At 31.3% G+C, this 22,479-nt stretch overlaps 1 protein-coding gene across 6 annotated transcripts in view; it reads right to left on the reverse strand.

Annotated features, from left to right (window-relative positions):
* Positions 1 to 22,479, reverse strand: part of LOC107993995 (FH1/FH2 domain-containing protein 3) — a 232,713-nt gene that overhangs the window by 20,254 nt on the left and 189,980 nt on the right. For 4 of the 6 annotated variants that reach the window (XM_062076040.1, XM_062076036.1, XM_062076038.1 and 1 more), the window contains 2 exons: positions 21,841 to 21,964; positions 17,362 to 17,529 (listed from right to left, as the gene is read on the reverse strand). In XM_062076040.1, the coding sequence (XP_061932024.1) occupies positions 17,362 to 17,529; positions 21,841 to 21,964 (292 nt within the window). Of the gene's footprint in view, positions 1 to 10,459; positions 11,506 to 17,361; positions 17,530 to 21,840; positions 21,965 to 22,479 lie in introns of those variants that run through there. The other 2 variants (XM_062076039.1, XM_017050701.3) reach the window with 2 other exon arrangements.

Below are 22,479 nucleotides of genomic sequence, written 5' to 3' on the forward strand. Positions count from 1 at the left end.
TGAATGGTTTCGAAAGGGCTACATTCTGGTGACCTCAGTTTTTTAGTAGGTTGAACGATAAAAAAGTTATCAACGTCATTTGTATTTGCTTAAATGTAATGGTATATTTTTTAATGCATCAGTCGATGCGTCTTTGTATTCTCTACAAAAAAGTATTAGGCCATATATAGCGAAAAACGAATAGTTTAAGAGATATTCAAGAAAATTTAAAAAATAAGACCTCCTATCGTATCATGTTCTCCTAATACAAAATCGAATTTTTCGACAAAAATTTTTCTGGCGCTTAGGGAATTTCGACCGTAGCTTTTTTTCTTGAATATCTCGCTTATTCTTCAAGATATTAAAAAATGCTTGGAATAAAAGTTGAATGGTTTCGAAAGGGCTACATTCTGGTGACCTCAGTTTTTTAGTAGGACGAACGATAAAAAAGTTATCAAGGTCATTTGTATTTGCTTAAATGTAATGGTATATTTTCAATGCATCAATCGATGCGTCTTTGTATTCTCTACAAAAAAGTATTAGGCCATATATAGCGAAAAACGAATAGTTTAAGAGATATTCAAGAAAATTTAAAAAATAAGACCTCCTATCGTATCATGTTCTCCTAATACAAAATCGAATTTTTCGACAAAAATTTTTCTGGCGCTTAGTGAATTTCGACCGTAGCTTTTTTCTTGAATATCTCGCTTATTCTTCAAGATATTAAAAATGCTTGGAATAAAAGTTGAATGGTTTCGAAAGGGCTACATTCTGGCGACCACAGTTTTTAATAGGTCGAACGATAAAAAAGTTATCAACGTCATTTGTATTTGGTTAAATGTAATGGTATATTTTTTAATGCATCAATCGATGCGTCTCTGCATTCTCTACAAAAAGCACATGGGGCCATATAGCGAAAAACGAAGTTCAAGAGATATTCAAGAAAATTTTAAAATAAGACCTCCTATCGTATCATGTTCTCCTAATACAAAATCGAATTTTTCGACAAAAATTTTTCTGCCGCTTAGGGAATTTCGATCGTAGCTTTTTTCTTGAATATCTCGCTTATTCTTCAAGATATTAAAAAATGCTTGGAATAAAAGTTGAATGGTTTCGAAAGGCTACATTCTGGCGACTCCAGTTTTTTAGTAGGTTGAACGATAAAAAAGTTATCAACGTCATTTGTATTTGCTTAAATGTAATGGTATATTTTTAATGCATCAATCGATGCGTCTCTGTATTCTCTATAAAAAGTATTAGGCCATATATAGCGAAAAACGAATAGTTCAAGAGATATTCAAGAAAATTAAAAAAATAAGACCTCCTATCGTATCATGTTCTCCTAATACAAAATCGAATTTTTCGACAAAAATTTTTCTGCCGCTTAGGGAATTTCGATCGTAGCTTTTTTCTTGAATATCTCGCTTATTCTTCAAGATATTAAAAAATGCTTGGAATAAAAGTTGAATGGTTTCGAAAGGGCTACATTCTGGTGACCTCAGTTTTTTAGTAGGTTGAACGATAAAAAAGTTATCAACGTCATTTGTATTTGCTTAAATGTAATGGTATATTTTTTAATGCATCAATCGATGCGTCTTTGTATTCTCTACAAAAAAGTATTAGGCCATATATAGCGAAAAACGAATAGTTTAAGAGATATTCAAGAAAATTTAAAAATAAGACCTCCTATCGTATCATGTTCTCCTAATACAAAATCGAATTTTTCGACAAAAATTTTTCTGGCGCTTAGGGAATTTCGACCGTAGCTTTTTTTCTTGAATATCTCGCTTATTCTTCAAGATATTAAAAAATGCTTGGAATAAAAGTTGAATGGTTTCGAAAGGGCTACATTCTGGTGACCTCAGTTTTTTAGTAGGTTGAACGATAAAAAAGTTATCAACGTCATTTGTATTTGCTTAAATGTAATGGTATATTTTTAATGCACCAATCGATGCGTCTTTGTATTCTCTACAAAAAAGTATTAGGCCATATATAGCGAAAAACGAATAGTTTAAGAGATATTCAAGAAAATTTAAAAATAAGACCTCCTATCGTATCATGTTCTCCTAATACAAAATCGAATTTTTCGACAAAAATTTTTCTGGCGCTTACGGAATTTCGACCGTAGCTTTTTTTCTTGAATATCTCGCTTATTCTTCAAGATATTAAAAAATGCTTGGAATAAAAGTTGAATGGTTTCGAAAGGGCTACATTCTGGTGACCTCAGTTTTTTAGTAGGTTGAACGATAAAAAGTTATCAACGTCAATTGTATTTGCTTAAATGTAATGGTATATTTTTTAATGCACCAATCGATGCGTCTCTGTATTCTCTAGAAAAAGTATTAGGCCATATATAGCGAAAAACGAATAGTTTAAGAGATATTCAAGAAAATTTAAAAAATAAGACCTCCTATCGTATCATGTTCTCCTAATACAAAATCGAATTTTTCGACAAAAATTTTTCTGGCGCTTAGGGAATTTCGACCGTAGCTTTTTTTCTTGAATATCTCGCTTATTCTTCAAGATATTAAAAAATGCTTGGAATAAAAGTTGAATGGTTTCGAAAGGGCTACATTCTGGTGACCTCAGTTTTTTAGTAGGTTGAACGATAAAAAAGTTATCAACGTCATTTGTATTTGCTTAAATGTAATGGTATATTTTTTAATGCATCAATCGATGCGTCTTTGTATTCTCTACAAAAAAGTATTAGGCCATATATAGCGAAAAACGAATAGTTTAAGAGATATTCAAGAAAATTTAAAAAATAAGACCTCCTATCGTATCATGTTCTCCTAATACAAAATCGAATTTTTCGACAAAAATTTTTCTGGCGCTTAGGGAATTTCGACCGTAGCTTTTTTTCTTGAATATCTCGCTTATTCTTCAAGATATTAAAAAATGCTTGAAATAAAAGTTGAATGGTTTCGAAAGGGCTACATACTGGTGACCTCAGTTTTTTAGTAGGTTGAACGATAAAAAAGTTATCAACGTCATTTGTATTTGCTTAAATGTAATGGTATATTTTTTAATGCATCAATCGATGCGTCTTTGTATTCTCTATAAAAAAGTATTAGGCCATATATAGCGAAAAACGAATAGTTTAAGAGATATTCAAGAAAATTTAAAAAATAAGACCTCCTATCGTATCATGTTCTCCTAATACAAAATCGAATTTTTCGACAAAAATTTTTCTGGCGCTTAGGGAATTTCGACCGTAGCTTTTTTCTTGAATATCTCGCTTATTCTTCAAGATATTAAAAAATGCTTGGAATAAAAGTTGAATGGTTTCGAAAGGGCTACATTCTGGCGACCTCAGTTTTTAATAGGTCGAACGATAAAAAAGTTATCAACGTCATTTGTATTTGCTTAAATGTAATGGTATATTTTTCAATGCATCAATCGATGCGTCTTTGTATTCTCTACAAAAAAGTATTAGGCCATATATAGCGAAAAACGAATAGTTTAAGAGATATTCAAGAAAATTTAAAAAATAAGACCTCCTATCGTATCATGTTCTCCTAATACAAAATCGAATTTTTCGACAAAAATTTTTCTGGCGCTTAGGGAATTTCGACCGTAGCTTTTTTCTTGAATATCTCGCTTATTCTTCAAGATATTAAAAAATGCTTGGAATAAAAGTTGAATGGTTTCGAAAGGGCTACATTCTGGTGACCTCAGTTTTTTAGTAGGTTGAACGATAAAAAAGTTATCAATGTCATTTGTATTTGCTTAAATGTAATGGTATATTTTTTAATGCATCAATCGATGCGTCTTTGTATTCTCTACAAAAAAGTATTAGGCCATATATAGCGAAAAACGAATAGTTTAAGAGATATTCAAGAAAATTTAAAAATAAGACCTCCTATCGTATCATGTTCTCCTAATACAAAATCGAATTTTTCGACAAAAATTTTTCTGGCGCTTAGGGAATTTCGACCGTAGCTTTTTTCTTGAATATCTCGCTTATTCTTCAAGATATTAAAAATGCTTGGAATAAAAGTTGAATGGTTTCGAAAGGGCTACATTCTGGTGACCTCAGTTTTTTAGTAGGTTGAACGATAAAAAGTTATCAACGTCATTTGTATTTGCTTAAATGTAATGGTATATTTTTTAATGCACCAATCGATGCGTCTCTGTATTCTCTAGAAAAAGTATTAGGCCATATATAGCGAAAAACGAATAGTTTAAGAGATATTCAAGAAAATTTAAAAAATAAGACCTCCTATCGTATCATGTTCTCCTAATACAAAATCGAATTTTTCGACAAAAATTTTTCTACCGCTTAGGAATTTCGATCGTAGCTTTTTTCTTGAATATCTCGCTTATTCTTCAAGATATTAAAAAATGCTTGGAATAAAAGTTGAATGGTTTCGAAAGGGCTATATTCTGGTGACCTCAGTTTTTTAGTAGGTTGAACGATAAAAAAGTTATCAACGTCATTTGTATTTGCTTAAATGTTATGGTATATTTTTAATGCATCAATCGATCCGCCTCTGTATTCTCTACAAAAAGTATTAGGCCATATATAGCGGAAAACGAATAGTTTAAGAGATATTCAAGAAAATTTAAAAAATAAGACCTCCTATCGTATCATGTTCTCCTAATACAAAATCGAATTTTTCGACAAAAATTTTTCTGGCGCTTAGGGAATTTCGACCGTAGCTTTTTTTCTTGAATATCTCGCTTATTCTTCAAGATATTAAAAAATGCTTGGAATAAAAGTTGAATGGTTTCGAAAGGGCTACATTCTGGTGACCTCAGTTTTTTAGTAGGTTGAACGATAAAAAAGTTATCAACGTCATTTGTATTTGCTTAAATGTAATCGTATATTTTTTAATGCATCAATCGATGCGCCTCTGTATTCTCTACAAAAAAGTATTAGGCCATATATAGCGAAAAACGAACAGTTTAAGAGATATTCAAGAAAATTTAAAAATAAGACCTCCTATCGTATCATGTTCTCCTAATACAAAATCGAATTTTTCGAAAAAATTTTTCTACCGCTTATGGAATTTCGACCGTAGCTTTTTTTCTTGAATATCTCGCTTATTCTTCAAGATATTAAAAAATGCTTGGAATAAAAGTTGAATGGTTTCGAAAGGGCTACATTCTGGTGACCTCAGTTTTTTAGTAGGTTGAACGATAAAAAAGTTATCAACGTCATTTGTATTTGCTTAAATGTAATGGTATATTTTTTAATGCATCAATCGATGCGTCTTTGTATTCTCTACAAAAAAGTATTAGGCCATATATAGCGAAAAACAAACAGTTCAAGAGATATTCAAGAAAATTTAAAAATAAGACCTCCTATCGTATCATGTTCTCCTAATACAAAATCGAATTTTTCGACAAAAATTTTTCTGGCGCTTAGGGAATTTCGACCGTAGCTTTTTTTCTTGAATATCTCGCTTATTCTTCAAGATATTAAAAAATGCTTGGAATAAAAGTTGAATGGTTTCGAAAGGGCTACATTCTGGTGACCTCAGTTTTTTAGTAGGTTGAACGATAAAAAAGTTATCAACGTCATTTGTATTTGCTTAAATGTAATGGTATATTTTTTGATGCATCAGTCGATGCGTCTTTGTATTCTCTACAAAAAAGTATTAGGCCATATATAGCGAAAAACAAACAGTTCAACAGATATTCAAGAAAATTTAAAAAATAAGACCTCCTATCGTATCATGTTCTCCTAATACAAAATCGAATTTTTCGACAAAAATTTTTCTGGCGCTTAGTGAATTTCGACCGTAGCTTTTTTTCTTGAATATCTCGCTTATTCTTCAAGATATTAAAAAATGCTTGGAATAAAAGTTGAATGGTTTCGAAAGGGCTACATTCTGGTGACCTCAGTTTTTTAGTAGGTTGAACGATAAAAAAGTTATCAACGTCATTTGTATTTGCTTAAATGTAATGGTATATTTTTTAATGCATCAATCGATGCGTCTTTGTATTCTCTGTAAAAAGTATTAGGCCATATATAGCGAAAAACGAATAGTTTAAGAGATATTCAAGAAAATTTAAAAAATAAGACCTCCTATCGTATCATGTTCTCCTAATACAAAATCGAATTTTTCGACAAAAATTTTTCTGGCGCTTAGGGAATTTCGACCGTAGCTTTTTTTCTTGAATATCTCGCTTATTCTTCAAGATATTAAAAAATGCTTGGAATAAAAGTTGAATGGTTTCGAAAGGGCTACATTCTGGTGACCTCAGTTTTTTAGTAGGTTGAACGATAAAAAAGTTATCAATGTCATTTGTATTTGCTTAAATGTAATGGTATATTTTTAATGCATCAATCGATGCGTCTTTGTATTCTCTACAAAAAAGTATTAGGCCATATATAGCGAAAAACGAATAGTTTAAGAGATATTCAAGAAAATTTAAAAAATAAGACCTCTTATCGTATCATGTTCTCCTAATACAAAATCGAATTTTTCCACAAAAATTTTTCTGGCGCTTATGGAATTTCGACCGTAGCTTTTTTCTTGAATATCTCGCTTATTCTTCAAGATATTAAAAAATGCTTGGAATAAAAGTTGAATGGTTTCGAAAGGGCTACATTCTGGTGACCTCAGTTTTTTAGTAGGTTGAACGATAAAAAGTTATCAAGGTCATTTGTATTTGCTTAAATGTAATGGTATATTTTTAATGCATCAATCGATGCGTCTTTGTATTCTCTACAAAAAAGTATTAGGCCATATATAGCGAAAAACGAATAGTTTAAGAGATATTTAAGAAAATGTAAAATATAAGACCTCCTATCGTATCATGTTCTCCTAATACAAAATCGAATTTTTCGACAAAAATTTTTCTATCCCTCAGGGAATTTCGATCGTAGCTCTTTCTCTTGAATATCTCGCTTATTCTTCAGTATATTAAAAAATGCTTGGAATAAAAGTTGAATGGTTTCGAAAGGGCTACATTCTGGTGACCTCAGTTTTTTAGTAGGTTGAACGATAAAAAAGTTATTAATGTCATTTGTATTTGCTTAAATGTAATGATATATTTTTATGCATCAATCGATGCGTCTTTGTATTCTCTACAAAAAAGTATTAGGCCATATATAGCGAAAAACGAATAGTTTAAGAGATATTCAAGAAAATTTAAAAAATAAGACCTCCTATCGTATCATGTTCTCCTAATACAAAATCGAATTTTTCGACAAAAATTTTTCTGGCGCTTAGGGAATTTCGACCGTAGCTTTTTTTCTTGAATATCTCGCTTATTCTTCAAGATATTAAAAAATGCTTGGAATAAAAGTTGAATGGTTTCGAAAGGGCTACATTCTGGTGACCTCAGTTTTTTAGTAGGTTGAACGATAAAAAAGTTATCAACGTCATTTGTATTTGCTTAAATGTAATGGTATATTTTTCAATGCATCAATCGATGCGTCTTTGTATTCTCTACAAAAAAGTATTAGGCCATATATAGCGAAAAACGAATAGTTTAAGAGATATTCAAGAAAATTTAAAAAATAAGACCTCCTATCGTATCATGTTCTCCTAATACAAAATCGAATTTTTCGACAAAAATTTTTCTGGCGCTTAGGGAATTTCGACCGTAGCTTTTTTCTTGAATATCTCGCTTATTCTTCAAGATATTAAAAAATGCTTGGAATAAAAGTTGAATGGTTTCGAAAGGGCTACATTCTGGTGACCTCAGTTTTTTAGTAGGTTGAACGATAAAAAAGTTATCAACGTCATTTGTATTTGCTTAAATGTAATGGTATATTTTTTGATGCATCAGTCGATGCGTCTTTGTATTCTCTACAAAAAAGTATTAGGCCATATATAGCGAAAAACGAATAGTTTAAGAGATATTCAAGAAAATTTAAAAAATAAGACCTCCTATCGTATCATGTTCTCCTAATACAAAATCGAATTTTTCGACAAAAATTTTTCTGCCGCTTAGGAATTTCGATTGCAGCTTTTTTCTTGAATATCTCGCTTATTCTTCAGTATATTAAAAAATGCTTGGAATAAAAGTTGAATGGTTTCGAAAGGGCTACGTTCTGGTGACCTGAGTTTTTTAGTAGGTTGAACGATAAAAAAGTTATCAACGTCATTTGTATTTGCGTAAATGTAATCGTATATTTTTTAATGCATCAATCGATGCATCTTTATATTATAAAAAGGCTTTAAGGTATATATAACGAGAACCATTTGTTTAAGAGATATTTGAACAAACTTAATTATTTTTTAAACTAGAATTTTTTTGCTACATATGCCCTTGATACTTTTTTATAGGGAATGCCAAAATACATCGACTGGAGTATTAAAAAATGCACACTTGTATTTGTGCCACAAAGTACATATAGAGTATATATCCTGTATAATTTATTAAATTCATTTATTAATTCTATTAGTCACTAAAATTTCAAATAACTAACAATTCCAAACTCGTTCTGATGCTTCGAGCATCTCTTTACCCATTACAACTAATGCCACTTAGCACGAATGGTTGTACATGGTGTCAATCGACGTTTTATTCTTTCCGTAATAGCCTATCTCTGCCGTCAATGGAATTAGCCGATTTTCGCGCACCGTTGACTTCCAATTTAATGTTACTCGAATCGAATCGCTCATCTGGCAAACATGAGACCTGCCTACCTTCAATTTATTTGTCGTGGCATTCATCGTACAACACGCGTCACGACGCCCACGTGATCACATTATTAATGAGACACCGTCGAACCGTGTTTATCGTGCATCGGCTGCGGCCGAACTACTTTGTAAATATTTGTGGCGACAGTCAAGAAGGATCGATACCAACGAAATTACTTGGTCCCCGCTTCTTTCGATACGGCAGCATGTGCACCATACGCGTGTGAATAAGCGTCACAGCTCATGGGGGTAGATCAATAGTAATTCGATTGATCGTTGCGCGAGTGACGCGTCGGCTCTTGGTGAAAGCGCTTCGATGTATCGAACGTTCTTTGGGAACGCTTGAATGCTGTCTAATGAGTCGGGGGAAATTAGTTCGATGTGCAGGGTGAGATTGGAGAATTGGTCACTGGATTGCACTTGTGAGCGAGGTTGAATAAAGAAAATAGTTGTTTCTTAGGATTATCTTGCTCGATTGAGTTAATATCGTAGTGTTATATTTTATTTCAATTATTGAATTTGATTTTTCGTTATTTTGAATTGCTTATTTTTTTAAATTTCGTACGAATGTAGTTACAAATCACTGATATTGATAAGTTTTTTTGTATAATAATAGCAAGTAAATTTTAACTATATTCAATTGATTATATTAATTTTAATTTTTAATAATTATAAAGAAAAGATGAAGTTAATAATTTGTCAATGATTAATTCAATAAAATCATTCGATAACATTGATTAAAATTTAATTATTAATTTAATAAAAAAATCAACAAGTTCATTAATCATGATATGGGTTCCTTGAATCAGGTTTGCTTTTCATTTATCATGAAATGAAATTCTCCTTTTCGAATTCATTATTTCCTCTTATAACGAATGTATCATAAAAATCGATAAGATTCGTGTCAATTACCTGAATATTTTTTTCTTTAGATTCATACATGAGACTTATGATATAATTTATAAGCAGAATTACTTTACAAAATGATTAGAAAGCGAAACCAATAACTGTATATCGTATATTAAACTCTATTATGTACACTTAGCATATTATGTACGCATAGCATACATGAGAATGTAGATTATGTTACACAACGTACATCCTCTTAATACTGCTATTGATAATATTAAACCGTATTTACCCTAAATGGATTCATTTGCTGATAATTGTGCTCAATATTTGCCTCGAAACGGATTGTAATTTATGGTGGAACGTAAACTCCACTGTCTATCAACTATTGTATCTATCATTTTTCAACATCTATTACTATTATCAACAAGACAGTATTTCTTTCAATGATATTCCATCAATTTGTAATTTCTTTCTCATTTTCTTCGATTATATATCTTTTTATATATCGATTTCTTCGATATCGTTTTCGAAACATCGTTGATTGATTCGAAATATATAATGTTAAATTATAATATTTCTTAACTAGAATTTTTTATTTTTTCTAATTTGAGAATATTATTATTTAATATAATATGTTTAGTTTTTATCCATAATATTTTTGAAAACACGAGATCTTATTTATAAAGAAAACTACACGATATTGAAGAACAAGTATCATAATATAAGAATAATAGTAAATGTTATCACTACAAAATTACACGTTCGTGTTGAAATTTCAAATATAATATGATATCGAAGCAATTTTTCTATTCTTTTTTTCTATGTAATAAATATTCAAATCTATTGTAATATCCTTATAAGCAATATTTTTCCAGAAATAAATATAATCGTCAAGTAATTTATCATAAAACTCGATTAAACTCTATTAAAATTAGGAAAACTTTAAATAGCTATAACTTCGAAGATAATCACTTTTTGTAAATGGATGAGAAACCATTAGAAGCGCTGAACTTTGCACTTTAAAATGCTTTTTTATTCATCTCGATATGATTTCCGGTTCCCGAGATATCGTCGTGTAAAGGAAAGGGTAATTTTTGATCGTTTATTATCTTCATCCTTGTCGCTTACTCGGAACTTTCGCTCGCACCTCGTCTCACTGACCTACCCCAAAGTCCAGACAAGCGACAGACGCGATTCCTGGAAATAGTACGCATTTCCACGAAAATATGTAGGTCACTGACCCATTCATAATTTTTGTCCTGTCTGAAGCGCTATGGAAACTTTGAATCCCTATATCTCGGCAACCGATTGAGATATCGGGATAAAACAAAAAGTAATTTCAATGGTATGATTTTCCCTATTTCTGAATAGATTTTAATAATAAAATCTTTAATTCTTTTTTGTCAATATTTTATCACGTAAATCGAATACTATGAAAATGTTTTTCTCGCTTTCGTTATTAAATATGAATGTATCTTCTGTCTTAATATAACTAATGTTCAATAAATATACCAGCTATTAATTTGATACTTTATACGAAAAAGTATGAGATGCACACGCATGCAATTAAAATATATATGATTCATTCCAAATTATATACTTAGAATATTAAAAATATTCTAAGATCCTTAAACAAGTATTATTACTATTAATTCTTAATTAATCTTAAAATTTTCCATCATCGCCGGACAAGCATAAAGCTTGAAATAATCACGAGTCTTGTCAAAAATCCATTTCCAATCAAGAACGTCAATCTTAAAATATTGCAAATTTTGCAAAATATGTTGCTAGGGACAAGCAAAGCATGCTCAGAACCAGACAAGAAAGAGGCCGAACCAACATTCCGCGTAAGAAGAAAGAAAATAAAAAGAGAATGGAAGGAGAAAAGAAAAAAAGGGAAGAAGAGAATAGAAACAAGAACACACAGTGTGAAAATAGAAAGAAAAGGAAAAGCAAGTTGCGTTTAATCGAAAAACCAGCGAACCTTCATCGCGTCGGTCACGATTGGTAGCCCTTCAGGGTTGGTACCCTTCCGGTGTGGTGTTGTTCTCCCTGGTGCGCGACCGCTTCACTGTACAGACAGAAAAAAAGAGGAAGGGAAAAAGGCTAGGCCACCCTGTTAGCAACCACCACCGGTTTCTATATGTATCTACTTGCACCCACACACGTGTACGTTTCGAAACCATAAGAGAAAAGCTTGTTAAGCATCATTTTCTTCGTATTTACAGAACATATTAATAATAGACTTGTGCTTTAAATGTCTTTTTTAATTCTAATTTAATTTAATTTTAATTAAATAATATGTTATTGTGCAAAATTTAATTTCTATTTTTTTATATAATTAAAAATATAACATTATTTTTATGTCATTATGTTTTGTATACAGAGTATATAAGTATCATGTTCAATTTTTCTTTCAAATATGATTTCAAAAATATATATGTATAGATAAATATTCTATTTCAATATGCATTTGCATAAATATATAGATTAATAATTATCATTTTCTAATCTGATGATTAACTCATTATTATCAATTTCTTTTTCTTTCTCTCTTACATTGAAAAATTTGCTACTTTATTTATATCAAGATATTTCCTTCTGAATGATATAAAAATTAAAAAATAAAATTGATATATCAAATTTTTCTCTTGTGATCTTTGCATATACTTGCGTGTGAGTACACGTATGTACTCAAGCCATCACCACACCCCTTGCTATGCCACCTTAAACTGGATAATTTGGGACAAAGGGAAGGAAATGAGGGAGAAAAAGGGAAATGAGTTTCTTCCCTTCGGCAGAGTGTAAAGCACTCTTCTTCGAATTATTTGTACGCATGCTAGCCAATTGTTATTTTCCCTGCTACTGGATTCTTCCCTTTCCAGACAATTTCACCCTCCATTTCATTATTACATCATTTCCTTTATTTAATACGCTTACATATAGCATATCATTAATGCTGAAATCGTTGATATATGTTAATAAGATACAAAATAGCATTGTAATTTTATGTGTCTTACTCTAAATGGAAAAAATTAATAGGTTTCATTAAGAAATATTTAATTCACGTAAAATAGTATAATTTGACAAAAGTATAAATTGATTAAAAACTTAATAATTAAATATCCCTTTGAATAATATTCGTTTTTGAAACTTGAAATTTGCTAGAATATAATTTGAATGGTATTTCATGGAAAATTGTATCTCTATTATGTTATATTATATGTTATATTATGGAATCAGAAAGAAAAATATTTCAAATACTATTTAAAGTTATCTATGATTTAATGAATTTTATTTCAATATATAAAATAATATAGAATTCGAATATATATGTATAGTCATTGAAAAATATTTCTTATATCATTATAATTAAAATGCGTTTAAGATACTTTTGGATAGCTTTTAGATGGACCAATATATCAAGAGAAAGTTAATATTTATTATTAGTCTTACTTTATTTTTCTCTACTATCTTTCTTCATGAAGTGAAAATAATTATTAATATTATTAACATAAATAAAAATTATAAAGAAAAAAATAGAGAGAGGAAGGAAAGAATTCCGAAATAATAGATAAGAAAAATACCTCATACGAGAGGATCGATTGGAACAAGTTAAATGAAATTACGTACATACCAGCAGGAGTGTATCAACAGGTTAAAGATAGATATTATCGAGTTTGAGCTTTTATACTTCGGCGTATGTTTAATTTTCCTCCCACTAGACTCTTACTCTACCTATCGGTAAATGTTTTCCCAAGTGTCAAATACCACTTTTGATAGATATTTTTGTCATTTTTTTTTCCAGAGAGATGGGCAAAGAAATATATTTAAACAGAAACTGTAAAACTACACGGATCCTTCGTTTGCGCAGTGGATAGAAAAAAATAGGAAAAATAAAAGGAGAAGAAAAAAAAATTCACAAAATGTAAATCCTAATTTTATTATGAATCATGGAGGGATTTCATTCTTCCATCGATCGTTTGAAACGACGTGCGGCATAGAAATTGAAAAATTGTAGCCTATTTGCTTTCCTCCCGTATATTCTTTTCACGAAAACCAACGTATCACGAACTTTTCTCTATGGTGATATGAGTGTGTGCGTGTTTTTTCTATTTTCGTAGGGGAACGTATGCAATGTTTAATCGTTATCTCCTATCCTTTTGCACCCTCGCGTATACCCAGCAAATACCTCGTTATACGATGCAGGAAACGTTTATACTGTTGAAAAAAACCTGTCCGTGTTTTTAAAAGATTCGCAAATATTTCCTGTAATATTTATTAATCAAACGGTTTATGATGCTTTGCTGACTTGTAAAAGATATTTTTTTCTTTTTTTTTGAATTGAAGTAGATACAAAATTTTATTTAATATTTCGCTTAAATTATGGTTATAATTAATTTAGTTTCTTTTTATATATTCGATATATATAAAGAAACGAAATAATGATAATTTAAAAAATTGTGGAATAGTCGAATGAAGAATATCAATTTATTCGTTCACACATTGAAAATAATTTGAGATAAATATTGCTGATATATTGTTGAGAGACTGGAATTTTGTAAAATTTCGGAAAATAAATTTAAATTTATTTGTGAGCATCGATCACAACAAATATCGCTTATCACTAGATTTTCTAAATTTTATACATATTTTTGATTTATAAACAAAATCAATTTTCATGAATCTAGCGTGATATAAATTTCACGAGTTCAGTTTTTAGCCATAACTAAAAAATAGAATTTGAGTACTTGTTAAAAATGATAAATTTTAATAAAAAAAAAGAAAGAAATACATTTTTTCATCAAAAAAATGTAATAAATAAAGCGTGACTTGACTATAATATCAAATATATCGATATTCGCCATACAAGAAAGCATCAAGGAGCAAATGCAAATATTATTACATACAACGTATTTCCAATATATCGATCTTGTAAGTTTCATCTAATAACCATCGCCAATATAAAAATATTGCGTCGAAAATAGTCGGAAATGGTGTTTTATCACCGATATTCCAATATAAGCGTGAAAAGGAAATCTAATATTTCGCCAATTTTCAACACACAAAATTCCATAAAAATCGTGGACACCTATTTAAAAGTGAGGGAAAAAAAAAAAAAGAAAGAAAGAGGAAAATATGACAAAATTTTTTCAATCTCACGTTAATGCCACGCCATGCGAAACGTTTTCCACGTGATTTTCTCTTTATCACAGTTATATCCCATTTTCGCGGTGAAAATGGCCCACCTCGAAAGATATTTTAACATTTTATTCGCCATTTCGCTTTACACCTCCTTTTCCGCGAACTCGGTTCAAAAGCGCGCGAACTTCGAAAACGAGATTCTTAAAACGATTCACAATAACCTGAAAAAAAAGGGGGTGACTTTCATCCGAAACATGGGAAAATCCGTCGGATTTTTCAAACGCTGACGCGTTCGACTATGAAAACGGCTCGGCTATGCTCGGCAAACTGTGAATAGGCGCAATATAAAATGCAAATGACACTTTCGCCGAACTGTGGAGGAGGGGCGGGGGTCTCATTTTCGCGGAAAGTCGTTTAAAAAACTGCCACCGCAGATGTTGCTTAAAAAACTTGTAAAATGTACGCGATCTGCATGATACACGGTAGTGAAAAACTTTGTCGTAACCTGGACTATTTATCGCCGGTGGGGGAACAAGATCATTTTTAACCCCTTTAACACGTTGACCGCCAAAGTAGTTTTGCTCGAAAGTTTCCTTGAGGCTTAAATTTTCCATTGAAATAATAATGCTATATTATTATAATTTATCAGATATGATAATATTATCTTTGTCCACGATTTTTCACTACTGTACGATAAAATAATAATATAATATTCTTCTTAATGATAAGAACTTTAAAATCGTTGTAATATTCTGTTTAAAAAGATCATTTAAGACGTATTTTCAATTCTATTTTTGAATAAACGTTAATTCGCGTTTATAATAATTTAATTACTCTTTGTACCGAATCAATTTCTGAAATATTATTATTACATCCTATATAACGACAAACAATTCGAATAATTCTTACCTCGTTCAATTTATAATTTTTCTTCACTTCGAACATAGAAGATAAAAAGATATATATGTACACTGGTCGAAATTGAGAGGAAAGATGGAGGAAGATCGGTGCCAATAAGGTGCTCGAAAAAGATTGAAGTAGCGATCGAAGTTCATATAATGTGAATATTGTCTTCGATCGCGGGCATTTTGAATTTTCACCTCCGAACTTCCGCTTGTCGAGATCGAATCTTTATTTATGGACCGAATTTATTTTCAGAAGAGGACTCCATTTGAAGACATATAAATCCGGCATACGTGTTATATAATTGTTGCTTGGCCATTAATTATGAAGAGATCAACTTTAACGAAGAGATATCTCCAAGAATACGGATGAAAGTGCGTAAGCATTTGCATGCTGAGAGGAATTACGATCCTCTAGGATGTTTTTTTAATTAATATTAATGCGACTTTAAGCTCGCCTTTCTCGTTAACCGTGATAGATCGCGTCGACCGTTGGAAACAAGAAACGAGATTCCAGGAAATTGATCATCCGCCCAAGAAAAGAAAATCTATTACTCAAGTCTCTTTCTCTTTCTTTTATTCTTTTATTCGAATTAAGTTTGTATTTAACACATCGAGCGCAGCACCTTTTGTCGAAGATCAATGATTAATGTATTCAAGTGTATATATATATTTAGAAAGAATTAAGGAACATTTCTATTACGTTTAATATTTCTTATTAATATCATTAATATTAATATAAAAAATTTTCGATTTCATAATTTTCCTTAGATGTCAAATAACAATTATAAATCTAACTAGATTTTAAAATCTTATAATGGGAAGATGAAAGATTTTAAATTTTATCCTAAATTATTCTAAATTTGAATATCTTTTAATGAAAAAACAAAAGATTAAAAAGTTCTTACTTCTTTCTAATTACATATTTGCTATGAATTTACATTTCAAGATTAAAATTCTATTACTAGGATATTAAAGAAATTAGAAATGTTAAATGCTGAGAACTTGTCATCGAGACGATGATTGTTTAAAGAGAAGAGAAATCACGATATAATTCAAAATCAAAAAATCAAAAACGAATCACCATCGATCGATCGGTATCGTTGGACAAATTGGGCCAGATTAATCGGTCGTCGCTTTTCCAGAAATCACTTCCTGAATCCGCCAATTATTTATCGGCAGACAATGGCCGATCGTATCGAAATCTGCATTTTCCGTCAGACAACTAGAATTTCCGGGAAAACGCTTCTCAAATCCGGATGGCGATTAATCAATCCGGCCGGCAAATCGAGCTTCATGGTCCCCGTTCCCGATGAAAAATGAATTCCCGCCCCGATTTCCAATCGATGATCATCAGCGTGACGGTTCGATCGAATCTCGTGGGCAACTTTAAAAAGTGCCTGACATCTTTGTAAGATAACGACGAGTGCTTTGTGTTTCGTAGGGAAATTTATAAGAATAATTGGATTATTGAAGAGAAGACGATGCAAAGAAAACACGTATACACTTTAATAAAATTTCAAATTAATATAACTCAGTATTCGATATTAATAATAAATTTTATTTTTAATAATCTTCTCAAATTGTATATATCAATTAGATATTGTAAGGTTTCACTAAAGTATTGAATAACTTTTGTAAATCACTATTCATCACAATAATGCAAATACGATGAATAAAAAATTGAAATCTTTTGGATAAATTTCTTTATAATGAAATTATAAAGTAAGATGGAGTCCTCGAGAGAAAAAATTGATCCATAAAACACTATTGAAAGAGTCGATTAAACGATCAAATCGATCTTTAAAAAAGAATCTATAGATAAATCGATCAGCGCGGAAGAAGGGAGGGTAGGTGCAGGGTGCGGGGATCACACTTACAAGACTTACGATCGGCGTGTCTGGTCCTCTTGCGTTCCCTTGGCGTTGTCCTCGTTGCAGGCGTTTTCGTCGCCGTCTTCACCAGGGATTCCAGCAACTCGTCATCGCCGTCAGTCAGATTTCCATTTGTGTTCTCGTCACGGAGTAATGGGCCCAATGAGGTGCGACCTGAAATAAGAATTTTACATTCCTTTGTAATATATGTTCAAAAATCGAATATATGTTTATAGAAAGTTTCTGAATTTTAATTGAAAATTGATGAATAACATTATTAATTATAATTAATCGCGAGATAGTAAGATAATAAAATACCTAGAATCTAAAAAAGATTGGCATTCGATCATGTTTCGATAGTTTGATAAAAATTCGTGTTTAAGAAACTCGGGGAATCACATCGAATGCAAACTAATAGAATAATCTGATTAGAGAGCGGAATATTTCTGAACTTTTTACGGAATCAACGATGATAGATGTATTTCGGATAAAATTATCGTATGGAAAATTATTTCATCGGATCGAGGGTAAATTTGTTTGAATTTAAAAAAAAATCTAAGGAAACGAAAGAAAAATTGATAATGAAATTCTATGTACTGACATATTAGAACTTTGAAAAATTGGCATTATAATGAATGAAAACAAAGCATAAAAAAACTATAATTTTACTTATTGTTATCGAAAAAAGATTCCACAGATATCTTAAATCAGGTTTTATTTTCACAAATCTATCTGAAAACCTTCTCATATCACATAACGATTTCCCTTTTTACATTTTTATTTCTTCAGAAGAAAACGTTCATATTGTATCAGCAAGGAACACAAATTTTAAACCATCAGAATCATAATCCCATTCAAAATCGAAATACAATCTCAGCGACATCACATTTCCATTCGAGATACAAATACGTAATCATCTTTTATCTTCTCTATCATTAACAATTCTCAGCAAAGATTTCTGTTCAGAGAGACTGTATCGTCGTATCACAACATTTACTCGGCTCCAACTCTCTGCACAAGAGGACTGGGCCATTCTTCTTTCGGTCTCCGGTCAACTCTTGGCGAAACAGTCTCTCTCTATGCTAGTGGTCCGGGGGGCAGAAACTTCGGAACCGTCAAAAGCACGGTGAGTTCCTTTGAGAGCTTCTTTGAAACTCGGCTGAAAGAAGCTTCCATTGGCGGTCTCTGTGGCTGTGTAAATCCGATAGGAAGGTGGCGCACAGGAAGAACCAGTAAAGAAGGGGTGGTGGGTAGGGAGAGGGTAAGAAGGAATTTCCATGAACTAGGGCCGAAATGAGGGACCAAGTTTCGCGATGTGGTCAACGTGGGTACTCGATGTCGCAGATTGCCGCTGGACTTTTGTGCCCTGTTTATCCTCGAGACGGTTAAACTTTAACATCAGGGTTATCCGTCACTCGACCATTTAAATTAAACGATTTTATTGCGAAAAAAGCTACCCGTTTTCGACTAAAAGATCGAATATTTATTAATCAGATTGGATTTATAATTTAATTATAATTTAATCGATTGGTTTATACGTATTATTCAATCCATGGAAAATTATTTATACTGTGTTTTCATAATTTGCAATTAACAAGAGTTAATTCTTTGTAGTTAAGAGAAATACAAAAATTAGGAATAAAAATCATTCGCAGAATTATTCATTAAAGCACTGTTATTCTATAACTTGATTGTTATAAAAACACAAGTATTTACATTCATATTATATATTTTCCAAACTTCAACAGTATAAAAGGATGATAAAACACGTAGGCAACTTTGGGTATTTAGATATTTTATAGAGGAGCATAGGGGAGAATAAAAGGAAAGAAAAGTTATGACGGCCGCGTAGGTGAAGTAGTGCACGAGTATTGGCAAGTTTATGAGCCGTAAAGGGATGGCTTTGCCCTCCAGGACCTTTATACGCATATGGTCCACGCTGCACGAATAAAAATTCTTCTTTCAAGTGGAGAAGAGGAAAAGAGAGAATAAAAGGTCACGATCGCAGACGATTTTGCGCGATCTCGAGTGATATCAGCTTCGCTTTCATCCAACATTTCCAACATTTTGAAAGAAAGCGAGGCGATCATCGCCCACGGTGCCATCTGATGGTTAATCTTGGCTTGTTACAAGTTACCGTAAAATGGCCTCTCAATCGTGGCGGAAATAACACTATTCTCAAGATACAATCGTGATTGTTTCGTTCAGGTGTGGAGAATTTGGGATTTGTCGGAGATTGGCTTCTGTAGAATTTCATCGCGTGGAATGTTATCTTATCAGGAATTTTTGTGTCTCGTGCGATGGTATTTTGAAAAATATATTTCTTTTCTTGAGCATTATTATTTTTTAATAAAAATAATAAATTAAATTTAAAAAGAATTGATCGAAGAAGCTTTGATAATTTAAATTTTTTGATTTTGTTTAATAACTAATTCCCCTTTCATTTTGTCAAATTAATTTGTTTTATCTTGTAATAATATATGTATATATAATATATTTTTAAGAAAATTTTGACTGTTTTTAAGAGAAACATCATCAGGAATGTGAAAAATTCATTTCATTTTCCATATTTTCTGCATTATATGAATTTAATTAATTAATCTTATTATTCTGCATATTTTCTCTTCTTATTATCTTATGTGATAACAAAAATTTGAAAATTTAATCTCAAACTGAAAAAATTTTGATGAAGTATTACGTATATGTTTCAGGAGTAGCAGTAGTAAATATCAATATGTAGTCAGACAGTGACTACTATAGTGATAATATTTCTGACAAAAGATCTAATAAATACAAATATTTTCCTGTATATTTCGATTTTTATTCACTTTCATAGAAGCAATATCCTTTTTTTTTTTAAATATAAATTTTCTCCTCTTTGATCTTCTTCCTTTTCTTTCCTAGTTCATTACTCATATCACTTTATCAAGGAAACAAATTTAACAATTTTTTATCAAAAAAAGAAACCATTCATTATAAATACGAAGCACTCTTAAGAAAAAAAATATTTCCAGAAGCAAGATTACTCTATATTTTGAACAACCTATCATAAACAAGATTCCATTAGCTTTTTCGAGTCGAAAAGTCTCGAGAAAATGGCGGGAAAAAAAGTTTCGAGAAAATGGTGAGAAAATATTAAAGCGAGGACGAGAAAATTCCATGTAAATCCCCTTCTCTGCGCGGGATTATCTTCTAAACGTGATTCTTGCGTTCTTTTAGCCGCACATTCTGAAATGCCGTTACTTTTCATTTTTAGGTAACACCGTCAAACAAGCCAAGCTATCCCCAAATTTAGCCTCGAGAGCGTTTGCTTAAGGAGGAGCATTTATCTCTTGCAGGCCACACTGTTGCGGAAACGAGGAGAAATTCTCGCACTTTGTTCTTATCTGGTAGCTACCCCTTTTAAGACGCGTTATATTTTCCACTCTTTTAAGGAGGACTGCGAAAACTTTGGTCCACTTCTCTTTATTCCCTGGCTAACAAAGAGTTCGAGAGATTCTGAGAATGAAAACTCTTTTTTTTTTTATTTTTAGATTGCATGGATTGTTAACATTAAGTTTGGTATCTTGGAATATAAATATATTCTAAATGTTAATATTAAATTTATTTAATATTAATTTATTTAAGATTAATTTGAAGGAATGAAACATATGTATTATTTATAGATATTAGTAAGTCGTACACGAAATCAATGATTCGTTTTCAAAGATAAAAAAAAAATGGAAAAAGAAAAAAGAAATATGGAAACATTGCAGTGATTTCTGGTGTTCGATCGAGCACCAACAAGCGACGATATTATTGCGTTTTATTGCCTTGTTCTGTATTCTACGAGCCAGACGTCGTGTAATGTAGAAATATGAAACTTGTCGATGGCAGGATATTAGAATACTTCGATCAATCGAATGATGCGTCACGCAGAAAACAGATTTATGTTACAAATTGCGTCTAGATGGAAAAACGAACCTCACAGATGGTTTGAACGATGCACTTATTGGGAGCATAAGATCATGTTGAACGTTAATATTGTAAAAATATTTCTATCATTTTTTCTCATAAATTACTATCAATTTTGAATGTTTCTGTCGATGTAATGTAAAAATATTTTGGAAATTGCGGATTAGATTTAACCCTTTTACCATTCCAAATTATTTTTTCACGCGTTTAATTAAAATTCATTCTTCTGCTTTACAGAAAATTATATATAATATATATTTAAAATTCATTCACGTTTATCATATGTAAAATGTTAAGTTCTTATCACCAACAAGCAATTTATTTTACCTTCAACTATTGATTAAATATCGCAAACATAAAGAAAAGAACGATTACAACGAGAAGAAAAATAAAAAAGATCGTAATCTATCGTGCGAAGCAAAAAAGGACGAGATTCGCAAGCAGGAATCGCAAAGTTTAAGAAACTTGGAATCGAGGGAACGAGTAAAACAAACGAGTAACAAGAGAAATAAGTAACAAGGAAAAACTCACCATCTTTCCTCTGTCTTCTCCACGGAAGGGTGCCGTGAATACTCTCGACATCGGAGATATCGCTTCCAAGCAATTGTCTGAGCTCCGCATCCGCGCGATCCTCTTTCGTCCTGAATTTACCAACCTGCAACGAACAAACCAATCGTTGAATTCATATTAGAACGAAAATTGTTAAAAGAGTTATATATCGTACTGCCAAGCTCTATCGTTATTTTTTTTTTAAAAAATTAATACTTTTCACAGTTTTTATTCAAGTTTCCAGATAATTTCAATTGCTATTAATCTTCCTCTGTTCTAGACGAAAAAGGACTAACAAGACAGTTTTTAAAATCTAAATAAATAGTAATAGCACCAGAAAATCATCAATCTTTATAAATACAAAAGTTCGTTGATCAACTTCATTCCTTCTGAAGATTATCTACAAAAAAAAGGAATGTAGAATCTAATTAAGTAATTATATCCAAAATAAAAAAGTATCTGATCATCTCAAAGTTCTTCTTGCACATCACAAAGATGCCAAGGACCGTTGTTATTCTGAAACGATTACAGTCAACTTGCGCCCTCGACAACGAGGATGCGTAATCGACGAGAAACGAGAGAGCGGGATATTAATGCAACGGTGAGCAAGAAAAGAAATTG

This window comes from Apis cerana, linkage group LG6 (assembly GCF_029169275.1).
Source record: "Apis cerana isolate GH-2021 linkage group LG6, AcerK_1.0, whole genome shotgun sequence".
Taxonomy (NCBI): Eukaryota; Metazoa; Arthropoda; class Insecta; order Hymenoptera; family Apidae; genus Apis; species Apis cerana.